Source organism: Oreochromis niloticus, linkage group LG1 (genome assembly GCF_001858045.2).
Source record: "Oreochromis niloticus isolate F11D_XX linkage group LG1, O_niloticus_UMD_NMBU, whole genome shotgun sequence".
NCBI lineage: Eukaryota > Metazoa > Chordata > Actinopteri > Cichliformes > Cichlidae > Oreochromis > Oreochromis niloticus.
The window spans coordinates 34,047,080-34,069,002 of record NC_031965.2 but is presented as its reverse complement, the minus strand read 5'-3'; the positions used below and the strand labels follow the sequence as shown (position 1 = coordinate 34,069,002).

At 39.8% G+C, this 21,923-nt stretch overlaps 1 protein-coding gene across 3 annotated transcripts; it reads right to left on the bottom strand.

Moving 5' to 3' along the window:
- Positions 1–569: 569 nt before the first annotated feature.
- eprs1 (glutamyl-prolyl-tRNA synthetase 1) lies at positions 570–21,685 on the bottom strand. Of its 3 annotated transcripts, XM_025907916.1 has the most exons (36): positions 21,495–21,685; positions 19,029–19,113; positions 18,811–18,910; positions 18,574–18,730; positions 18,325–18,461; positions 17,940–18,034; positions 17,731–17,857; positions 17,413–17,605; positions 17,129–17,300; positions 15,590–15,823; positions 15,411–15,495; positions 15,245–15,304; positions 12,989–13,009; positions 11,449–11,559; positions 10,987–11,123; positions 10,689–10,896; positions 10,504–10,616; positions 10,283–10,400; positions 9,264–9,443; positions 8,920–9,087; positions 8,427–8,654; positions 7,394–7,597; positions 7,052–7,288; positions 6,707–6,972; positions 4,583–4,634; positions 4,289–4,498; positions 3,783–3,855; positions 3,587–3,666; positions 3,393–3,494; positions 3,138–3,293; positions 2,854–3,051; positions 2,524–2,697; positions 2,236–2,396; positions 1,901–1,979; positions 1,739–1,803; positions 570–1,588 (listed from the first exon to the last, which is right to left on the bottom strand). In XM_025907916.1, the coding sequence occupies exons 1-36, from the start codon at positions 21,535–21,537 to the stop codon at positions 1,438–1,440; spliced, it is 4,980 nt and encodes a 1,659-aa protein (XP_025763701.1). In that variant the 5' UTR covers positions 21,538–21,685; the 3' UTR covers positions 570–1,437. The 3 variants fall into 3 exon arrangements, with proteins under 3 accessions (XP_025763701.1, XP_005447767.1, XP_025763708.1); XM_005447710.4 differs by lacking the exon at positions 12,989–13,009 and having other exon boundaries at positions 1,393–1,588; XM_025907923.1 differs by lacking the exon at positions 8,427–8,654 and having other exon boundaries at positions 1,393–1,588; positions 21,495–21,684.
- Between the last annotated feature and the right edge of the window lie 238 nt (positions 21,686–21,923).

Sequence of the window (21,923 nt, the reverse complement as noted above, 5' to 3'; positions counted from 1 at the left end):
CTCTGCAAACTCAAAGGACAGCCACCAAAAGTCTCTTACATATAATCTTTTAATTATTAAATAACACAGAATGTGCGAGAAAAGCAAGCTCACAGTGTGAAGTATAATTTCTCGAATAACTGTAAGTGAACATAACACTTTTATTCTGAAAACAGACAATTAGTGTAATCTTTTAATCTTGACTGAAGTTCCTCGTTATGTAACAGATAAGGTTTATCATGTGAATATTGTAATTACCTTACATACTTCCTTATGCTCAGTAAACACTTACGCACGATAATTTAAAACCCACTGTAAATATTATACAAGCTTACTCAGTTGTGTTTGATTGTAGTTTATTGATAGCATGTTTGTTGAAGCACTTCTCCAGCACATTTAGATTGCAAACCTTGATATGCATAAAACTGGCACTGATGTAATGTATCTGTTTTTTTAGTTACTATTATTTTCCCATGCAGCTTCCCAAAAATAGAAAAAGATCATCTTGGACTTGATTATCTCCCCCTATTTTACCCAGGCTTAAAAAAACAAAAACAAAAAACAAAACAAAACCACACACGTACACTGGATAGTTTGCCCTGAAAATTACTTTATTTTAGACAGGCGGCAGAGATCTTTCATGTGAGAGAAGAGACAGGAGGTGTTATTGACCACACACATGGTTCATCACAGCTGCACCATTTGGCTCTGGTGGATAAGACATTTTTTAAGCCGTTAAATATGAAGCCACATACTGTCAGCGGGGCTGACAAAACTGGTAGAATAGGTTGAGACTGCAAGCAAGAGTGCTTGGAGAGTTCCTGAGATAGTCTGGCTGTGAGGGAGATGGGGCTGTTGCCAGGCAAAGAGACGTTTTCCCACAGATTGTTGCAGATTGTAATTCTCACGATTCCCCCTCCCCATCAGTAACATTCTCCTTTGAGAGTTTTACAAAAAGGCCAAACCTCGTTAATTCATCAATTTTCAAGTACAGAAAATCTTGCATTTTAGGTATGGAGTTTGAAAAATATTCAATAAAGTGGTTTTAAAGTCCAGATAAAGTACAAATGCTGCTTTCACTCATCAGATTTTTGATGCTGATACACCTGCCTAACTCCTGGCCATTTCCATTCTTGTGCCCCACCTCTGGACAGCGAGTCTCTTTCTGACAGGGCCTTTAGCGGATAATCAACAATTTAGATATTAATGGCTATAAGAGTAAACAACATCTCTTGTCTCCGCTCCATTTCCAAAGTGTTGTAACAATGATGACATGTTTTTTTGTTGTTTTTTTTAAAAACCCAAAACAAAAACAAAGAGAGCACATTCCCTTCTAGAATCCCACAGTTTAGTCACCTCACTTAAGGTAAACACCAAGAAGGAAAAACAGTTACAGAGAAGGTGGGAAAGCCCTTTTCTACTAAGATGCTTATTCTCTTGCCCCAGAAGAGCAGGTGCTCAGTAACTACGTCCAAACAGAGTGTAGTACTGGGCCGGCTCCTTGCCGCTGACACACTTCTGTCCAGGTTGGAGGGTCTTCAGAGGAGTGAATGGGATACAGAGACTCTTGGCTCCCATGGACGGAGCACCAGGCTCCAGGTCCTGGTCCCTAAAAAACAAAGTACCAAATAGTCCTTCAGTGGTTGAAATTAAGCACTCTGAGCACAACAAGCAAACTGTGGGGGAATCATGGGAAACATTATGTGCTGAAGTGATAACATAATGTCTCTGACTGTCACTTCAAATATGTCAGACTTACTTAGCAGTGGTTTTCTTGATCCAGTCCTCACATTCAATTCCTCCACAGAATGGGATCTGGACAATCTATCAAGCAAAGGAAAATATATGAGATCAACTATTTACTTTGATGAGGAAAGACGGTGAGATGTACGAGCTGTTGTGGGTTGTTTGTGTTACTCACCTTGCCCTGGTCCAAGTCTTTCTGGAACTGCTCCATTGTGTCTGCAGCCACCATGTGACTCTTCAGATCATCTGAAGCTCTGACAAGTAGACATTAAGCAAGTGTTTATAGACACCATGTAATCTCTCTTTTTGTTGGAAGAATTCAAACGGTCTGTGCCAGAATCTGTGTACACTTATTTTAATGTAACATTGTCCCCAGTTGGTTGGTGTGTATTAACTTTGACACTTATATCAATTATTAACTCCTCTAACAAAAAGTCCTGTGGTGGTACTGTCCTCGACTGGGCATATGTCCATTTGTAACAAAACCTCAGTGTAGTAAGTATTACATACTTTTTGAACAGGCTGTTCTGGATGTCCTCCAGCATGTTGAGCAGATTCTTCTCCACTTCAGCCTCTGGTATTGTCACCTTTGCTCCAGAGTCTCTCCTCACTGCGACACACTGCTTCTGCTGCATGTCTTTAGGACCCACTTCCAGTCGGATAGGAACTCCCTGGATGAGAGACCCCAGCATACAGAACAAGGAGTCAGAAACCAAGCTGACATCTCTTTTTTTCCAAATAATATTCTCTGCATCACGTTAAAACTATAATAAGAATTATGATCATGTTGTTAATGACCTTGAGTTCCCAATGGTTGAACTTCCACCCAGGTGAGTAATTATCTCGCGGGTCAGACTTCACCCTGATACCAGCCTCCTGCAGCCTTTTCAGGTATTTGGTGCACTGAGCCAACAGTGCCTCCTTCTCCTGCTCTGGCAAGGTTGCGGTGATCCCACAAGGAATGATGACAACCTGGGAAAGGTAAGAGAAATCTTAGGCTGGCTGTTGCAGCATCGTTTACATCAATATAATAGAAGAAAAAAGGACATCTTCATCTGTTACAAAAATAAAAATCCACCAGAAACTATTTGTACTGTATCCCAGGTGTTCATGTGACTAAGTGTTCACCTGGAGGCAAGCCACTCTGGGTGGCAGCACGAGTCCCATGTTGTCTCCGTGGACCATGGTGAGAACACCGATGGTCCTGGTTGTGATTCCCCACGAGTTCTGGAAAGCCAGCTGCTTCTCGCCCGGCCTCTTGGGATCCTCAAATACAATCTCAAACATCTTGGAGAAGTTCTGGCCCAGATGGTGGGACGTAGCACCCTGAGGAAAAGGGGACTCTTGCTTCAATGCAATGTTTACTCGCTTACTTGAGTAAGAGGATTGAGAGAATAAAGCCAGTGTATTACCTGAATGGCCCGGCCGCTGGCAGAGATGAATGCCTCCACGGTTGTTGTGTAATCTCCTCCTGCAAATTTCTCCTTCTCAGTCTTCCTCCCCTTTACCACAGGGATGGCCATTAGCTCCTCATACACCCTGGCATATAGATCCAGGATTTGCAGAACCTGCATACAGATGACGCATAAACAGCCTTCCAGAAACACTGTACTCTAATATCATGTCTGCCTCCGTATGACTGTTTTACATTCTGTCATGTATACTACCTCCTCAGCTGCCTCCTCCTTTGTGGCAAATGCTGTGTGTCCCTCTTGCCACAGGAACTCTCTTGTCCTCAGGAAAGGCTGGGGATGTTTGAACTCCCATCTCTATACAATGGAGAAGAGATGCACACTAAACTGGGTGCTGTTTCATGAGCAATCTTGCAGCCATTAACTAAAGAAAAGAAGGGAACACTGACCACAACGTTACACCACTGGTTGAGTTTGATTGGCAGGTCTCTGTGAGACTGGACCCACTTCGCATAGGCTGGATACATCACTGAGGTGAATAAAGAGAGATAAATGGGGTTAAGAACAATGTTAAATGTTTTAAACGTTATATGCTGAATGTGAGTCTGCATAGCTTTATGTTAACCAAAGAGCTGTGGTTCAGACCTGTTTCACTGGTGGGTCTGACAGCGATGGGCTCTGCAAGCTCAGTCTTTCCAGACCGAGTTACCCAAGCAACCTTAAAAAACGGGAAACCAAAACTGTAATAACAGGAAATTGCACATTTACAGTTCTATATTTTTACTACTAGTTTTATCTTTGTATGATTATCTCATACATGCTCATTCTGTAAAGAGCACTCGTCTGTTTGGCCAGCTATGACAGACTGTTTTGACCTGCTGAGAGAATTTTTACTACAGCCACCTTAAATGTTAGGACTTGAACCTTTCAATTAACTTACTTCTGACATCACTGGGATGCTAGGATATAAATGATGGAAGACCATAAAAATAACGACAGAGTCCCATTTATGGATCAAGACTGTGCTTGATCCATAAATGCATGCGCGAGCATATCATTATGATTTTTTGTTTTTGCCTATTTGTTTAATTTATGTTACCCCGTTTGCTTTTTGTAAACATAAGAAGATGTCTGTACAAAGTCTCATTTACCTCTGGAGCAAAGTCTGCAATGTGGGACTTCTCCTTCTCCAAGGCTGCCTGAGAGACAAACATGGGGAAGTAGCAGTTCTCCACACCCAGTTTCTTAATTTCCTTGTCAAAGAAGTCTTTAATAGACTCCCAGATTGAGAAAGCCCAGGGTCGCAGCACATAGCAGCCGCTGACATCATAGTACTCAATCATCTCAGCTTTAGTGATGACCTGAGGAGGACAAGAGAAGAATATTAACAGACGATTTTGACTGACATAGCAAATTGCGCTGTTGGAGTAAAGGGTGATACTCACCTGAGAGTACCAGTCAGCCAGGTTCTCCTCTTTTTTGGCTTCCAAACCCAACCTGACAGGAGATATACAAATGAGTAAGGGTTATAGAAACATTTCATAGGTTATTTAAGCACAATTTATTGTTAATCACGTGTTTCTTCGAAAGGATATTTCATTTATGTTCTTCACAAATTTGAGAAAGCAGTAATGAAGCACTGACAGAGAAACACAACAATCAGGTAATTGGTGGTTAGTGATCACTGCTCCTGAGTGCACAAACACAAGAGTAATGACTGCAATTTCAAGTCAAGTCCATCATGCTGCTTAAAGCAAACTGTATTTCTAAAGCTAACTGACAAAACAGAGCTGGAGCATGAGGGCAAAATGATAATCCTTTTTTTTTTTTTTTTTGGCACAATGACACTTTTACTTGTCTGAGGAACAAAATCTACTTTCTATATATCCATAGAGACATATAGAAACCCTTTTCTCTCTCAGCAGGTCTCCAATTGACAGACAATTGAAAGACTACGAGTCTAAAACCATGTTAGTATCAAGGTTTTGTACTCACAGTCTAGAACTTTAGCTTTAACATGCCAACATGGTAAGCATTAATTCAGTGGGTTAGCATTTAGTAATCCTAAACACAAAACACTGCTCAGGCCGAGGGGAGTGTTAGAGCGAGCGTCAGGAAACAATTGCTAGAAAATTCAACTTCTTTAAAAATGCAGCTTTTATTGCACCGTATGGCAATTTTTAAAAAAAGGAGATAATATTTCACATATATGAGACATATTTTAAACATTTTTATTTGTATCATATTTGCCATGTATTACTAAAAAAAAAAATTTTCTTTTTTGGGGGGGGGGCACAATAATGATGTAGAAGTCTCAAAATCTCATGTATCAAAAATTATGCACCAGGCGTTAAGAGGCCCCTTATTTACCACTCCCTATATTTAGACATGTACTATTCGTTTTATTGGATAACTTTTAGTGTTGAATGTAGTGTACTATACCATAAATGTAGTGTATTATACAGTAAACAAGGGGCAAATTCAGACAGAACCTATAATTATTATATTATTACAACAAATTCCATCACTATCCGTCCAGTAGTTGTCAAGATGATTCACTAAAAGCCAAAAATATCAACCTCTTAATGCTGTGGTGATCATAGAAAACAGATATTTCAATCTGGATCAACCGTGGCAACAGTGCCCTCTCTTGACAAATGGCTAAAACATGAATATTAAAAAATTAGTAATGTAGCAAAAATCTTACAGCCAGTGATTTTAAGACCGACAGCATACAAACAGGCACTGAATATGCAGGAAAAAGCAACCATGTCAGACTCACCGAATCTGATTTCAAAAACCCTCCTCAGTCGGTAAGAAACAGCAGCATAGGCTTGTGCTTCAACCATCTTCGGTTTCCAAATCAACACACCCAAATACCTGTGTGTGTGTGTGTGTGTGTGTGTGTGTGTGTGTGTGTGTGTGTGTGTGTGTGTGTGTGTATTGTTCTAAGGCAAGACACCTGACAGGAAGCTGGTGGTGTTCATACCAACAACAGTCCTGCTTAAAATGTGCTACTCATAGGAGTACAACCTCCATCACCTGCCGGGGGCTTCATGTCAACCATTCAAATATATGTTTACCAAACAGTGCATCTTCTAATGAGCTCAAATCAGATGTCTGAGAATGTAAGGAGGTGTAAATGCTTTATTTTAACTCTCCATTTATTGTCAATTTTTAGCAAATTCAAGGACAACCAACTGCAAACGGCTGTGCTATTTCTTTTACAAAAATCTGCTTTCTTCACCAATAAATGTTTCCCCCACTCATCACAGTCAGATGTACCAAAAGAAGAAATTTTGACGTGTTAAAAACCCAAAGATAACTTGTATGCAATGCAAACAGTAACATACTACAATGTTCCTCCATATTCAATGTTAATGGTATTGCATGTAATAAGGATTATCATTTTACCTGAAATCATATCAGAGTTGTTGATATGGAGACCCATTTTAAACCAAAAACTGTGTTAGCTGGAAATTGAAATCTAAATTTAAGCCCGAGCTAGTTCATCTGCATTTGGAAATATGTGAAGAGAGATGGGTGAAGGAGTACTTCCAGTCTCTCACCGTGTCTGTTTCTTGGGTCCTTGACCCTCTCCTGCGCCTCCTGCTCCTCCGGAGGACTCCTTGCTCTGGCTTCCTTTGTCTCCTTTACCCTTCTTCCCTCCTCCTCCTCCACCCTGTTTCTCAGACTTGTTCTCCTTCTCCTTGCGGTTTTTGTCCTCTCCCCCTGTACCTCCAGCAGCAGCCACCGGTTTGTAGTCTTGTCCAGTCAGAGTCTTGTACTTGCTCTTCAGGTCCAGTAGAGTCTTCACAGCTTCATCCACCTGGTCCTAAAAAAGAGATGTGATTGTTTATGTTATTTCTCTGTGCAACTTTAGTTGTATTTAATACCACTCTTTAAGTTCTTACCTTCGGGGCCTTCTCAGACTTTAGCTTCCTCACCAGTTCTCCCTGCTGGGACACCTGTGAGAACAGCTCCTGGGCCTGTGGAGAGGAGTTAGACTGAGTGGAGGCAGAGTTGGTCTGGGATTGGGTCTGGGCTGGGCTAGCTGGGGCTTGTAATCCTGGTTTGTAATCTTTTCCAGTATTCTGTTTATACTCTGCCTTCAGAGCCAACAACTGCTTCACTGCAGCATCTACTTGATCCTGAAAAAGAACCAATGCAAGGAGACACATCAAGTCAAAGTGAACATCTCAGGATTACTGAAAGCTACAGAGCCTCTAAAATTTAGGTAAATGGTAAAATCTGACCTTAGGAGCTTTTTCAGCCTTCAGTTTTCTGACCAGTTCTCCCTGTTCAGCAACCTTCTCATAGAGGTCATTGGTGGAGCCATTCTGAACTGGAGCGGGTGCTTTCTGAGGTGGGGCCACTCCAGGCTTGTACTCCTGGCCTGTGATACGTTTGTACTCTTCCTTCAAAGCAAGCAGCTGTTTCACTGCTGCATCAACCTGGTCCTGAAGAAGATGGAACAAGAAAACTGTAACCCAATTTATTACAATGTTATTACTTTTGTGGGTAAAAATATTCCCATTCCAGTGCATGGTGAATTTGTTTTCCCACAATTTACATGCTGACGACGGCAATCAGTTTTCTTATCAGGTGTCAGATCATTAGATTACCTAAGATTGGTCACTCATGATTGATGTTAATTCAGACATTTAGCAGTTTTTGCCTAAATGTCTTAGTTAGAGGAAATAAGTAATTTGGTATTTAAGTAAAATGTGGAAATGAAACTAAGAAATCAAACCTAATGTTAATACACACAATTTTTAATATAAGCACTGTTATAATTATGTGAAACAAGTATGTTAAGCACATGCCGATAAGGAACATTTACTGCAAAATTAATGTAAAAACCTAAAACAAAGTTAAAGTAGTGCAGAAAATGTGTGCAAATAAAGACAAAGCACTGTCAGTTAAGGTGTTTGTAAGAAGAGTTAGAGAAGTATTTATTTTTTTCTTAAATTTCTTCCTTTTTTAAGTGGTGACACATAATTGATGCCAAAATAAGAAATAATCAGATGTACAATTATCTGTACCAGCCCTGTTACCAGGAACCATGCAATGTTTCCAAGAATAAATCTAAGAGGTTCTGCACTGAAGCCATGATTGGACGGATTGTTTATTTGAACACTGTGTGTGTCTCTGAGTAACATTAATAAGTATTGATGGTTTCAGACTAACTCCAAATTTCTGACATCCGATTTCCGAGGTAACTGGAATGTGGCATATGAATAAGGCAAGAATTTGTCTACTGTCTGTATTCATCATGCATCTGAATACCTTGGGGGCTTTTTCCGACTTCAGTTTCCTCACTACCTCTCCTTGCTGTGCAACACGCTCATACAGGCCCAAAGAAGAAGGAGGTGGCAAGGAAGAAGAGGTGGCAGTCACGGGAGATGAAGCAGAGGGGGCGAGTGTGACCATCCCTGGTTTATAATCCTGACCGGTCAGCTTTTTAAACTCTGCCTTGAGAGCGAGGAGCTGCTTCACTGCAGCGTCAATCTGGTCCTGGTACCATTAAAAGTGATCTTATAGTAATGGGTATTTCAGAATAAGCTCGACTGTCATGCAAATGGCACGAGGAGATGGAATGGTCACTGGACAAATGATGTGGGACATCACGAGGGAAGGACCAGACAAGTGATTTTTGACGCAAGAATTCAGCGGATAATGAAAGGGGACACAAAAACGAGCGGACAAACAACGTGGGGCGTAAAACGATGATCTGACAAACAGATGAGGATGTGATCATGGATTGGAAAATGCCCTTTACCTTTGGTGCTTGCTCTGCTTTCAGTTTCCTGACCAGCTCGCCCTGCTGGGCAACACGAGTGTATGGGCAAGAGGTGGAGTCTGAGGAAGAGGTAGGTGGGGCTGGCGTTGAGGCAGGAGGAGCCATGCCTGGCTTGTATTCCACACCAGTTTGCTGCTTAAACTGCTCCTGCAGATAAAGAACAGATGAGACTGTCAGTATTTTTTTTCAAGCCAAGTCCTTTTTGCACATCAACTCCTGACAATTTCAGGAGAATCTGGATTTAGTATTTGCCAGAAGGATCGGAAGTATCACTTCACCGCATGTCTTTATCTTTATAATACTTTTATTTAAAGCCAGCATACCTTTAGAGAAAGCAGCTGCTTAACAGCTTTGTCCACTTCATCCTTGGGAGCTTTGGCAGCTTTGAGCTGGCGGACAGCTTCACCCTGTGCTACAATGCTTGAGAACAGGTCAGCTGCTGGGGCTGAGGCTGGGGCTGGAGCTGGCACAGAGGTTGTAGGAGCTTTGGCAGGGCTGGCAGGCTTATACAACAGAGATGAAGATGAAGAAACTGTCAGTTACCAGTTTATCCAAGATGTCTCAGATTTTTATCCCATTTTTATTCCAAGCTTGCATGCCTTTTGTGGCTAAGCTGAAGGCCCTATATGCCAGGGAATTTTATTTATTTACTTTTATTTTTAGAAGGAGGCTACAAACATAAATATTGTTAGCCTACTGTTGCTAACAATAAAAAAAGAACACTTGATAAAACTCTGAAGAAGTAAAGTACCAGGCAAGTGTTATGACTTAATAGTTTTAGCTGATAACCATCCATTTATCTTTATCCATAATAATTAAGACAGGTATAGGCAGGTTTGATTTTCCTTTAGTGTATATACACACTAGGACATAAACACGCACACTCACAATAAATTCTCTTCAAAAGTAGGGATGAATAAAATCCACATAAAATCCCCAGAAAAAAATCCTTTGCATCCTGTGTGACCAACAAGCATAAGAGAAGGTGGCTATCTTTTCACTAATATTCAACTTTTCAGCTAGAAGCCGTCAGTTTTCAGGCAATAACAAATACTAATATAAAAGGCCGACTGGTAGCTTTCAAACTGGGCCTGAACCTTGTTTAGTTTTCAACTATTATTAGTCCAGCCTTTGCTTTACTGGTTAAACCAGTTAGTATTCAGAGTGTAGGTTCCTGCTACTGCCACTAATTGTACTGTGCTTTTTGTTTCTGTCTTAGTACACCCAATGCAAATATCAGAGCACACTAATTCTGATGACTTTATGGTTAGAGTTGAACAGCAAATGTCTTTCATACAGGAACAGTTGGTGTATAATTGCAAACCCCTTACTGAACACTCACTGTGTTGTCAGAAGCCTGAGTCTTGCTCTTTTCCTTGGATCCGGCTGTTGGCATCTCCTTAGTGTGGCCATCAGGAATGTAGATGAGCACACAAGGACTCTCCTTACAGCTGTTGGGACTGCAGACACAACCCCAGTTAATAAAACAGTGAGACAAAAAAATTGGATACACGCCCAAAAGGTGTTTTGGTACTGAGCAGATTCAGGTTTTCACTTCTTTACCTGACTGGCTCATAAGGCTGGTCACAGATGTAGAAGCCCCGCCTCTGGAGCTGGATGATGTCACCTTTCTTCAGGTTCTTCAAACAGGGGTCACCAAGCATCTTCTCTTCCAACTGAGATCAAAGACAGATTATAAAATAACCACATCCAGGCAGTATAATGCACACACAGAGCAAATAACTGACCTTGCTGTGTTTATTAATGTAATCCTTGAAGTTGTCGTCTTTGGTGATGACAGCTTTGGAGATGAGTGGTTGATAGTTGACGCAGATGGCTGGTACCAGGGGGGAATTGTTTGTTTCAGCCAGCCATGTGATCTTTGTTGTCTTCTTGTAGTCTTTGTTGTCCAGATTCAAGCGTGCCTCCATGGACAAAACCTTTCCATCAGCCCCTCTAAATGATGAGAAAGGGGGACAGCATGAACAGATGAGAGGGAATTCTGATTCTTAAAAGAAATACAGATCATCTAAACGATGGTCATACTTGTTGATCTTGGTGATGATGAGGTTGCCCCAGTTGATAAAAGTAACCGTCTCTCCCTCTGTGAAAGTCTCAGCATCGGCTCCTTCAATCAGAACTCTAGGACTATACCAAACCTCCTTCATCCCAACCTCGGCATTCTAGATAAGCACAAAAATGGCATCAGCTCAGTAACGCTGCAGCAAAGCGACGTTGGTAAGTATGCATCAGTGAACTGATTCATGCTATAGTCAAGTGACATAAACTGCAGTTCCTGGAGTGGCTGGTTTTCAAGTAAGGGAGAGTCAGTCCTCATAGCAAAAGATGCTGAATGCTATTAACTGAGATGTTTCAGCTAAAAACCAAGGTGCTTTTCCCAAAAGAGAGTAACACAAGGCATGAAAAGCATTTAAGAGAATGAATAAGTAAGTATTCAAAACTGGCGGCAAGCTGTTTAAAAAAAACAAAGAACAAAAACCCTCAAACCTTGGGATGTTTGGCAATTTCCTTCATCTCCTCTGTAGCCTCTGGGACAGACACTGGAACCACATAGGAGCTGGATAGAGCTGTGTACCTGGGAGCTACCGGGTCTATAACCTAAAACACCAACACAGAGAGAGACACATATACATGCACAGAGATCAGTAAAAGAAAAATCAGCACTTTACATACAAAAAGCTGAGTAATGCAAGAAAAAAGCAAAATATGATGCAACTTTGAAGACTTCTTCAAAAATAAACAAAAATCTGGACAGAGACGCTTCAGCTCAGTAAGCGATAAATAAAACTAAGCCAGAGGAGGAGAAAAAAAAAAGAGATGATTTCAAGAGTGAATCATGACTGTGTGCAAGTCAGAAAACAAGCTTTTATTCAGCTGCTTACTCAGTCGCTATCCACCTCCACTATTTTACCAGCCAGCCTGATGCAAATGACAACTGAAGGATTTGAAAAAAAGTGTTCATAGCAGATTATAAAGTATCGCACACACACCTGATTTTTTATGTTGTTCCACAAAGTTATTTATTGACGATCTAGTCATAAAAGTCACCATTTCTGGCGGATACTACTGCTAAAAAGTTTGGGGTCATTTCGTCTATTTTAAAAAAATGTTTTTTATTATTTAATATAACAAAAATATACAGGAAAGTTGCAACCATCACTGATGTGCTTCAGTGGCACACTGGTTTCTCTGATGCAAGTTTATTATGTTAAAGATCAGTAAAGATCAATAACTTTGGTTGATTAGAAAATCAGCCCTGGTGGGCTTGAATGTAATCTTAAAATGGGGAGGAAAAAAGCAAAAAAAAAAAAAACAAAACCCAAAAAACATGGTTTTGAAAGTTGTCAGGGTAACACATCACATATTATTTTCATAAAAAAAAATCAAGATTTCGTACACATTGTGTATGAAGCCCTTTACAAATTGTCTTACCAATATGAACCATTTCAATAATCTGCCACTGGAAGACCTGTGACCTGTTCCCAAATTAAAGACTCGGGTGTTCTCACTCAGTAATGCATGATTAACTATATCAAAGGGCAACTTCTTCATCACAAAAAGTACATAAATAAAACTGAAGTGGCGTAAAGGATGAAAAAGAGACAACAGATCCATAGGAAGATAAAGACAAACTGCCTTTTTGGTTATAAACATGCTGTTCAGGACAGTTAATATAGAATATATTGAAGCATTTCCTGTATCTTCAGTGAATATGCTTCAGATTTGACATTTGTTCAATCTGTGTAAACATGTATAGAATAAAAACAACCATATTTACTTTACTCAGAATGTTTGGGAAGCGAAGCCAACAGTCATGTGACCCTAAATAACCAATATTTTAAAAACCTTTTTTTGTATCGACTTAAAATTGTCTGTTGCATTGTGCCAACCTATTCTTTGGAATCCTATTGTTCGGGCTGGTAAAATAGCGCAAGCCATTGGCGGACTTTCAGATTAACCAGCACATGATGGAAGCAGGGAGAGTGACAATGAGGAAGAGCAGGAGGAGCAGGAGGTGGAGGAGTACCTTCAGACAGCTAACGGGCAGCTTGGAAACAGAAGAGTGAGATGCTGTTTAATGTCAGATACGACAGAGGAAGAGAGAGAGGAAGAGACAGACACATTTACACAGAATGATCCATTCACAGAACTTATCCTTGCTGCTTTGTTACACCCTCCCGATTTGGTTTGTGTCTTATGTCAATGTCCAACGTCCTGACCACAAATGTATGTATGAATAAAATAGTGAATTATTATTTTCAAATGGACGACAGGGAAATCAAAACAGGGAAAGCAGAAGAGGAAGTGAAAGCTGAGTGATGAAAGTAATAAGCAACTGAAGAATAAACTGTGGCTAATATGGATCCTACTTTATTTCACTAAGCTTGGTGTAATTATCCATTACATTCATTTAAAGGGGACTTATTCTGCTTTCCCTTGTTTCATCTACCAGTGGTGCATGCTCTTATTAAACATGACCATTAAACATATATCTCTATGATGTCAGTAATTGTGGATATCTCTAACATGGTCATCAGTTTGCTGCCACATGCTGTTAAACTCTGGCTGCCCCTTATTAACAGAAATCAGAATAAAGCTTATTTAAAGGAGGGTCAAGGGCGACCGTGGGTGTAAAGCCACTGCAGTACTGTCCAAAGATAAAATACACACCTAGAAATCAGCTTTAAAGTCATGTTTTGCTTTTACACAATGTGGAAAAATGGCTACCATTCAAAAACGTCTAAAAATGGCAGGTATATTACTTATATATTGTAGCCTTGTCAAACAGTCCACACAGTGTAGAGTTTCTAAAAACTCTGAACTAACCTGTCCTGGCCCATAAGACTAAAGCACACCGTGGAATCACATTCACTGAGATTCATGTGGTCCAAAACAAAAATGAAAGTGATCATTAACAAATATGTAACAGGTAACAATTATTATTATTACTATTATCATTATCATTACAACTCATCACCAGAGACAGAAAATATGAGATTTATTGTGTTGGCCATTAATGCCCTATTTCTAACTTGATTCTGGTTGAGCTTAAAACATAAGTAAATAAGTAAAGCTCAATCAAATGCTTTTAAACCCAAATGTCTGCAAAGACACTAAGGTGAAATGGTAACAACAGTACGAGGCACTGGTGAGTAAACTGTCTGTTAAAAAGCTCCATATTTGAAGATTTATATAATAAAAGGAAAATAAAAGGTGAATTAAAAGCAGACAGCTGCTCACAGTTAGAAAGTCTTGATTAGCGTAAGATGACAAAACTCATCTCTATTAAATACCTGTAAAAAAAACCCCAGCCACCTTAAACATCCCCTTGCTAGCATGAAGAAAGTTTAGGAGAATAATGTAACTATCTGACGACTGCGAGGAGCAGCTGGTTAGTTGAACATGCACATGAGACCTTTGCAAAAACAGACACAGGTGTCTTTAAATCAACCTCACTGCGACATGATCACTGCCAATTGGTAGCTGTTGAATTTAACCACCCTTGGATATAAATTCTTGTATCGGTCATTAGTTTTAAACTGACTTTGGGTTTTTTTGTTTGTTTGTTTTTTTAAGAGAAAGAAAAACTGCTTTCACTTTCTTTACATTCAAACTGATGGTTCACACCTTCTTCCTGACTCTGGGATGAAGCAGCAAGTGCCAGCAAGGAAGACCACACAGAGGAAGCAACACTGACGTCCAGACAGTTGAAAATGAAGACATCAAATCATGAATACCAACATATGTGGGACATGAAATGAAGCACCTGGTTTGGTTTTTCAGGTTTTCTGTGTTATTGAGGTTAATAAGCAGGCTGAGATTGAGGTAATGAGGCAGGAGAGGAGGTGGCAAATGAAAGCATTTAAGAGAATGAAAAGAGCGAAGCCATGCCAGCAGTGAATTTGCAGAGCCTGTTTTTACTACACATCCATTCATTACATATACTTGTATGCTGGTAGATTTACACTTGTTGTTGTTTGTATGTTTGTATTCATTCATACCTCTATGCTCACACGTGAAATCTCTAACATATAAGTCAGGTTTTGACTGAAGAAAAATCCAAAACTAATTCACAAAGCAGGAAATTTTGTGTGCAATTAACATATCAAACTTATGTTCACTGTGCTCATAAAAGCCCAATAAATACATTCATTTTTGCTGCTGCAGCAAAGCTAAACAGGCTTTAACAACAACTGATTAAAATTCATGATCAGAAACATTTTAAATGCTCTACTGACAAAGATTTAGAGACAGGTGAAATATAACAAAATTTTAAATTTACCTTCTTATTGAAGGCCCAGATCTTGTCCCACTCCATGTTAACCACAGACCTTGATCCACCCTAGGAAAATTAAAAAAGAGGGATTAATAAATAGAAAAAAATATATTTTTGTTTTAGAATGTACTGATTTGCATTGACAGATTATTGCATCTTCTATAAAATGCACCTGGGCTGCTATGAACTGTTTCAGACCCTCCACAGTCATTCCTCTTCTCAGCACTCCTCTGACAGTGGGGAAGCGAGGATCATCCCTGAAGGACAAGACCAAAAACAAAAAGTCAAAAGAGCACTTAAAGGGAAAGAGATATAAAAGCAAAAAAAAAAAAAAACCTAAGCCAAACTCACCATCCATCAACATATCCCTGGTCAACAAACCAGGTGAGCTTCCTCTTGGAGAGCACCGTGTTGTTAAGGTTGAGTCTGGCATACTCCCAGACGTGGGGCTTCCTAAGGCCCAGAGCATTGATTATCCAGTAGAACTGCTCGTCACGATCATGATACTCAGTGGTCCTAAGAGCATGGGTAACACCCTCTAAGCTGTCCACAATGGGGCAGGCAAAGTCATATGTTGGGTAGACTCTGAAAGCAAAGAAGATGAGATGTATTTTCAAACTTAATTATCTGAATGTGCTCAATTTTTACCACACACACAGCGATTTGTGCAAAGCTACACAAAAACACAGCAAATTCAGAGTGACTTCTGTTATGCTCAACAATAAGGCCTTCACTGACCGACTGCTGCTGTAATGACCAACCCGTTAACTCAACTTGAGTGGTCCAGTCAACTTTAGAAAAGATTTTAACCCTTTCACGCATAGTGGTCACTACAGTGGACAGCTATTCAAAGGCTGTTTTCTTGTATTTATGTCAGTGTTTGATTTGATATTTGATATACCTTTATTAGTCCCACAAGGGGAAATTTCATAAGGCTGCCGACCTATTGCATGCAATGGCGGCGCCATCATTGATGGTATACTTGCCAATAAACCACTGCATTGGACACTGATGTGTCACTCCATACACATCAGTTGTCCACCTACGTGGTTGTCCACCTAAGTGGACATGTAAAAAACTCTTTGAAAGTACATGTTTAAAAAAAGATGAAGTTCAAAAATCTTTTTTTCATGCCTAAAGATGAATAAAAATACTTAAGAAAAAAATCCTGATTGAGGTTGTCAGAATTCATGCATGAAAGGGTTAAACCCCTTCATGGATTACGCTTATCAAGTTCTATATGATGGCTTGTTTTTGTCAGTGTGCATTGCTGGTTACTTTAGCATGCATCTAAAAAAACAACAACAACAACAAAAAAAAACGTGTGTCTCCATTTTTACCAGGTGGACAGTTAACATCTAGACAGATCTAGAGATAAGTGATAAATGTGAAGAAGAGCCACTACAAAGGCTGTGAATAAAGCTCAGAAATTTCCACCAATTTAAATTTTAAAAAAAGAAAACAAACAACAACAACAACAACAACAAAAAACAACCTTGGTTTTGTGTTGTTCTCTTTTGTTAACGCAAAATGAAAAAAAAAAATTAGAAAACAAAAATGCTAAATTTGACCAACAAATAAACCTACGACACAATGTGCAAAATCAAAGGACAACAAGTATGCGACACACGTTTTCTTTAATACAAAATGTAAAAGTGCACATTATAGTCAAAATTTTGGATGCCACAGAAACTAGAGATTAATTCCTCATCAATTTTAGGATTTTGATTACTGGAATAAATAAAAATTGTTATTAATACCAGAGCAGTTTTTGAATAATAGGACTTCCTCTGTTCGTGTTAATGCTAATTTCTGCTCTCTATGCTTTTCTTTTTATTTTGTGTATATAAATGCCACAATTCAGACTAATAATAGAATAAAGCCACATACCTGTAGGTGTTTCTTGTGCGAGGGTGGGCTGCGTTCTTGCAGCGGTAGAGGGTGGGGTCTCTCATGCAGCCATTGTTGGAGTTCATGTCAATCTTTGCCCTCATACAGCAGGTCTGACCGTACTCTGTTCCCGCTTTCATCTCCGACCACATCTTCATGTTCTGCTCCACGGCTGCAAGAGAGAGAGACAGAGAGGAGTTGTATAGAAAAATCACATGTTGTTAGGCTTCAGCATTCACTGACAGGTCATCATCAAATGTCCCCTGTCCTGTCCTAAGCCGTACAATTGTTTCTGCAGCTGGACTCAACACGCTGCTCCCTCTCCTGCTTCATCTGCTCAGGAGGGGTGTTGTCGATGTAAGCTTTGCCCTCAGCAAGCAGCTTCTCTGCAAACTTCATTATGGTGGGAAAGTGGTCACTGGTGTAAGTGAACTGATCTGGATGGATCTGGAGCATGGCAACATCTTCCAGGATGACCTAAAGCGCAGCACAGCAAAGATGCAGAAATGTGAACACAAAACTTACACTTCATGTTTTTTTTGTTATTATATTTATTTATCCGAATAACAGAAAAATAAATAAATAAATAAGTAATATCTTACCCTCTCAAAGTCCTCCTTCTCCTTCTCAGGGTTGGTGTCATCGAAGCGCATGATGAGCTTGCCTTTAAATGTGACCTGGTAGTGCTGGTTGAGCAGGGCAGCCTTGGCATGTCCGATGTGCAGGTATCTGTCCAAGGGAGGCAGAGAAAAAGTTAGGGAAGCTAGTAAATTAACAAACTTTTCTTCTAAACTCCAGATTCAAGTCGTACCCGCTGGCCTCAGGAGGGAATCGAACCACCACCTTGCCCATCTCAGCTCCTGGCAATTCCACAAACTTCCCGACATCCGCCTTTTTCCCTTCCACCTGTGAAAATGACACAATCAGTCAAGAATGGAATTAAAAGGTGCATTTATATCTTAATCCTAATCTAGACATGGGTCACAAACATAATAATCAACCATTAAACATTATCGAATATCAAAGTTTAATGTACCAGTTTAGTTTAAAGAGACAAAAACAACATGTTTGGTGGCTTTATAAACATTAACATCTATTCTTTTTTCTCTGCATCTTCAGGTTAAGGCTTCGGGCCATGCTCACCCACTTTTACAATCATAGTTTGCCACAATCAACACTGACAAAATAACACTTACTTTGCTTTTGTTCATTGAAGCCTTCTTACTGGCGTACTTGTTGCCCACAGCAGTGAAAGGAACTTGTGAGCTCAGGAAGAAGAACCAGCGGCTGACATGGGAAAAGGATTTGCCCTGCTTTGGCCATTCCCCATGATCTGTGGATAAAGAGTCACAATCTGTAGTGCTGATTTTAAAATGTTTAGTTACATATACTTCACACTAAAATCAGACAGAGAAAAAAGCTGTTAAATCCTGGATGTTGCTGACCTTTGAGAGCAGCCCAGACAGACAGGTCAGCCAGGGTGAGGGCATGCCCAACCAGGAAGGTCCGCAGGGAGAGAGCCTTGTCCAGTTCAGCCAGTGCCACAGTCAAATCTGGCTGATTACACAGATGGCGAGCACTAAACTCCAGCCAGTGGTCAACCTGAAGACATCATGAAGAAAAAATTAAATGAGCATTCAGAACAATTGCAAAACATCACAGATATGCACAAACATACATACCTCAGTCTGCTCCATCATGTTGGATCCATACAGGCCAAGAGCAGGAGCAACCCGAGCCAAGTAGCGACAGATAGAGTTGTCATCGCTGAACTGGACTGAACTGAGAGAAGGAAAATGAGAAGAGACAGTTGAGATAAAAGAATGTAAACTCCACATCTTGAATTTTGTACAGCATGTAAATTAAACTCGACCTGCAGCTCGATAATTGTGGAACCTACTCTGAGATGTGAAGCCGCGTGTCTTTGCCTTCCTCCACTGATACCTGCACACTGCTCTTCACATGCTCAGCTGTCAGAAGTGCCCCTGCAAGACAGACAAGACAACACAGTGTTTTTTTAGTGTTTTTACTCTCACACTCCCCAAAAAACACTCAAACAGATATGAACTCTGACAACCAGCTGAACTGGTCCAGTGAGATGAAGCACGCAAACTGCTTGCGCACAAAAATCTTTCCCGTAACTCTGCACAACACCTACCTGAAGTTCAGTCTGCTTCAAAGGCTTTTGTACTGAATCCATATTCAACTCCAGACCTTTTATCTGCTTATTTCTGTTCATTTGTTTTCAAACAAAACAAAGAACAACGGCAGAAGCTCACATACAGACAAAATTACATTATTGGTTGTGTTAAAGGTCTTACAATGTCACAGTAATATTGTAACAATATGCCACTGTTAATCTAGAAGGCCAATAAAAACTCATTTTTATTTCTGAGCTCATAACAAGCCTTGGTAAAGAACTCAAATAGATAACCCCCAAAATTCTGTAATCTGCTACATTGAACAAGCCCATGAGACAGAGCTGCTGAACATTTCAAGTGACGTTCCTTCGAATAACTGATGTAATCTTTTGATGAGCATGCCAAACATTCACAGAAAGTATTCACGGTAGCTCTAAGGATTTTTACCACACTTCACTAGTGACCACAACATACAATTCCTATTGCCAGTTTGACCGGAGTGATTCAGAAGATGGACCCTTGCCATTTCGTAGAATATTGTAAAGTCATGGTTCCCTTGGAAAATGGCTTAATATTCATAGAAAATCTGTGTGGTGGGTGTCTGCTCATACTGTGGAACACGAGTCCTTAAAATGATGTAAGTTGTAAAGACCAAAAGAAGAGTAAGGTTTAGAGCTTAAATGTCTGCTGTAGTTGCTGTAAAATATAAACACATAAATATAATACATCTAAATAATATAAATATAAATGACTTCCAAACAAATAGTACCCCCTTTCCTCCAGATTTTAGATAAGACAACAGAGCCCAACTTCTTGAATTACAAATAAGTGATACTTGCTGTGTGCTTATCTTTGTCATAGAATAATGAAAGAGCAGACCTCACCTGGCCATGAAAAGTGCTTGCCTGTCCAACTAATTTTGAGCATCTGAAATGGAGGACTATGTATAAAAACGGCAATAAACCCAAACCAGTACTTTTGTTAAACCTCCTGAACTAAAGCTGAAAGTCTGAACTTCAATCACCATCTTGATTTTTTGATGTACAGAGGCAAAGCTGCAAAGAAAGTATCTAAATACCTACAGATTCTATTGTAAGGTTTATATAGTTATATATTGGCCTGTCTACAGCTGGTGTATACATGCTCGTTATAAATATGCATGTATGTACAGCTGTAACTGTATGTTTACAGGTGCAGTCTAGCATATATTTTATAATGTATAATTATAGTGTACTTCCATATCACCATTATAAATGAAAGCTTCTCTCTGAATTTGTTGTGCCCTCGCATACATTCCAAGCACCTGCATTTCTAAGAAACTGAAAGAACACAGTGCAGGAGTAATCATCCCCATCCAGTTCTACTACGTTTCAGGATGCTTGCATCAGCCTGCTGTGCTCAGTAAAAAATAGCTACACAGGGGCGCTGTTCAGCAATTATAAACGCTATTCATTTCATTAGCTGGCTTTTGGAAATAACTTCACCAAAATAATCCCTACAAATTATTTTTCACACTTGATTAAACGTGTCAGAGTGGACTGTCACAATGCATTCAGTTTCAGCAGTTTATAAAAACCGAAAGCTGCCCAGCTGAGCTAACCGGCCGGTCTTTAGCTAATGTCAACGTGTCAACCAACGTGTTTCATTTCCAAGTTCAAAAATACTTTTTTGTGTAACGTACTCATGATATGTAGATGTTATAGTGGAAGCAGCTGGATTAGGCGTAGGAGCTGCTGTTTTGAACAAAAAGAACATTTCGTGAACTGTTCACGTGTTGTGGTTTTGGTTTCAGAAGTGCCTAGTGGCTAGCTAGCCTTAGCTAGTATTGGTGTGCATCCACAGCCCACCAATCTCCATTGATTTATGGATGAAGTCACACACTTAACTTCATATTTTATTTGAAACAAGAGCTACTACTCATTTCACGATATTTTAACACTTTACATTATCTGCTATTAAATTCGGTTGGTGTACGATGATCAAATATAAGTCGTTTTAATTATAAAATAAAACTTCCACTGATTTTTTTTTCACATCTTCATGTCTGTCTTAACAACATTCATCACAAGAGCTGATTTTTGATATTTTGATATTATAATTATATATTTTCCAGTTTAGTAAGACACACAGATGTAAGAAAGCTGATGTCACTCGCAACCTTGCATGCACACACACGGCTAATTGCAGAAAGTCACGTTATTTTGGGATCTCAGGCTGTAACTCACCGAGAGGAGGATTGCTTGTATTGATGGTGAGATTTAACGCCATACTGCAAAATCCGGCTTCCACACAGGTGGTTACGAGACCCAGCTGAAGTTAACTGGCATGTACAAGAGCTCCACAGCACAGCAAACACTACTCCAGACACAGGAGAGAGAACGAGCCGAGTCGTTCTTCTTCTTCTTCGCCTTCCTTTGCGATTTACGGCAGCTAACATCCCTTTGAGTTACACTACTGCCCTCTTCTGGTTGTAATGGTCAATCGTCTGTTAGATGATCTACGCAGTTGTTCAAATCAAATTATTTCACATAATTCCATTTTTACCATAACTTAGATTAGTTAAGATTTATGGGACCGGTTTTCAATGTTTAGCAAAAGAAAAATCACGTGACTCATTATTTCAACCTAAGTTTCTGTGTCTTTTCTTCATTTTC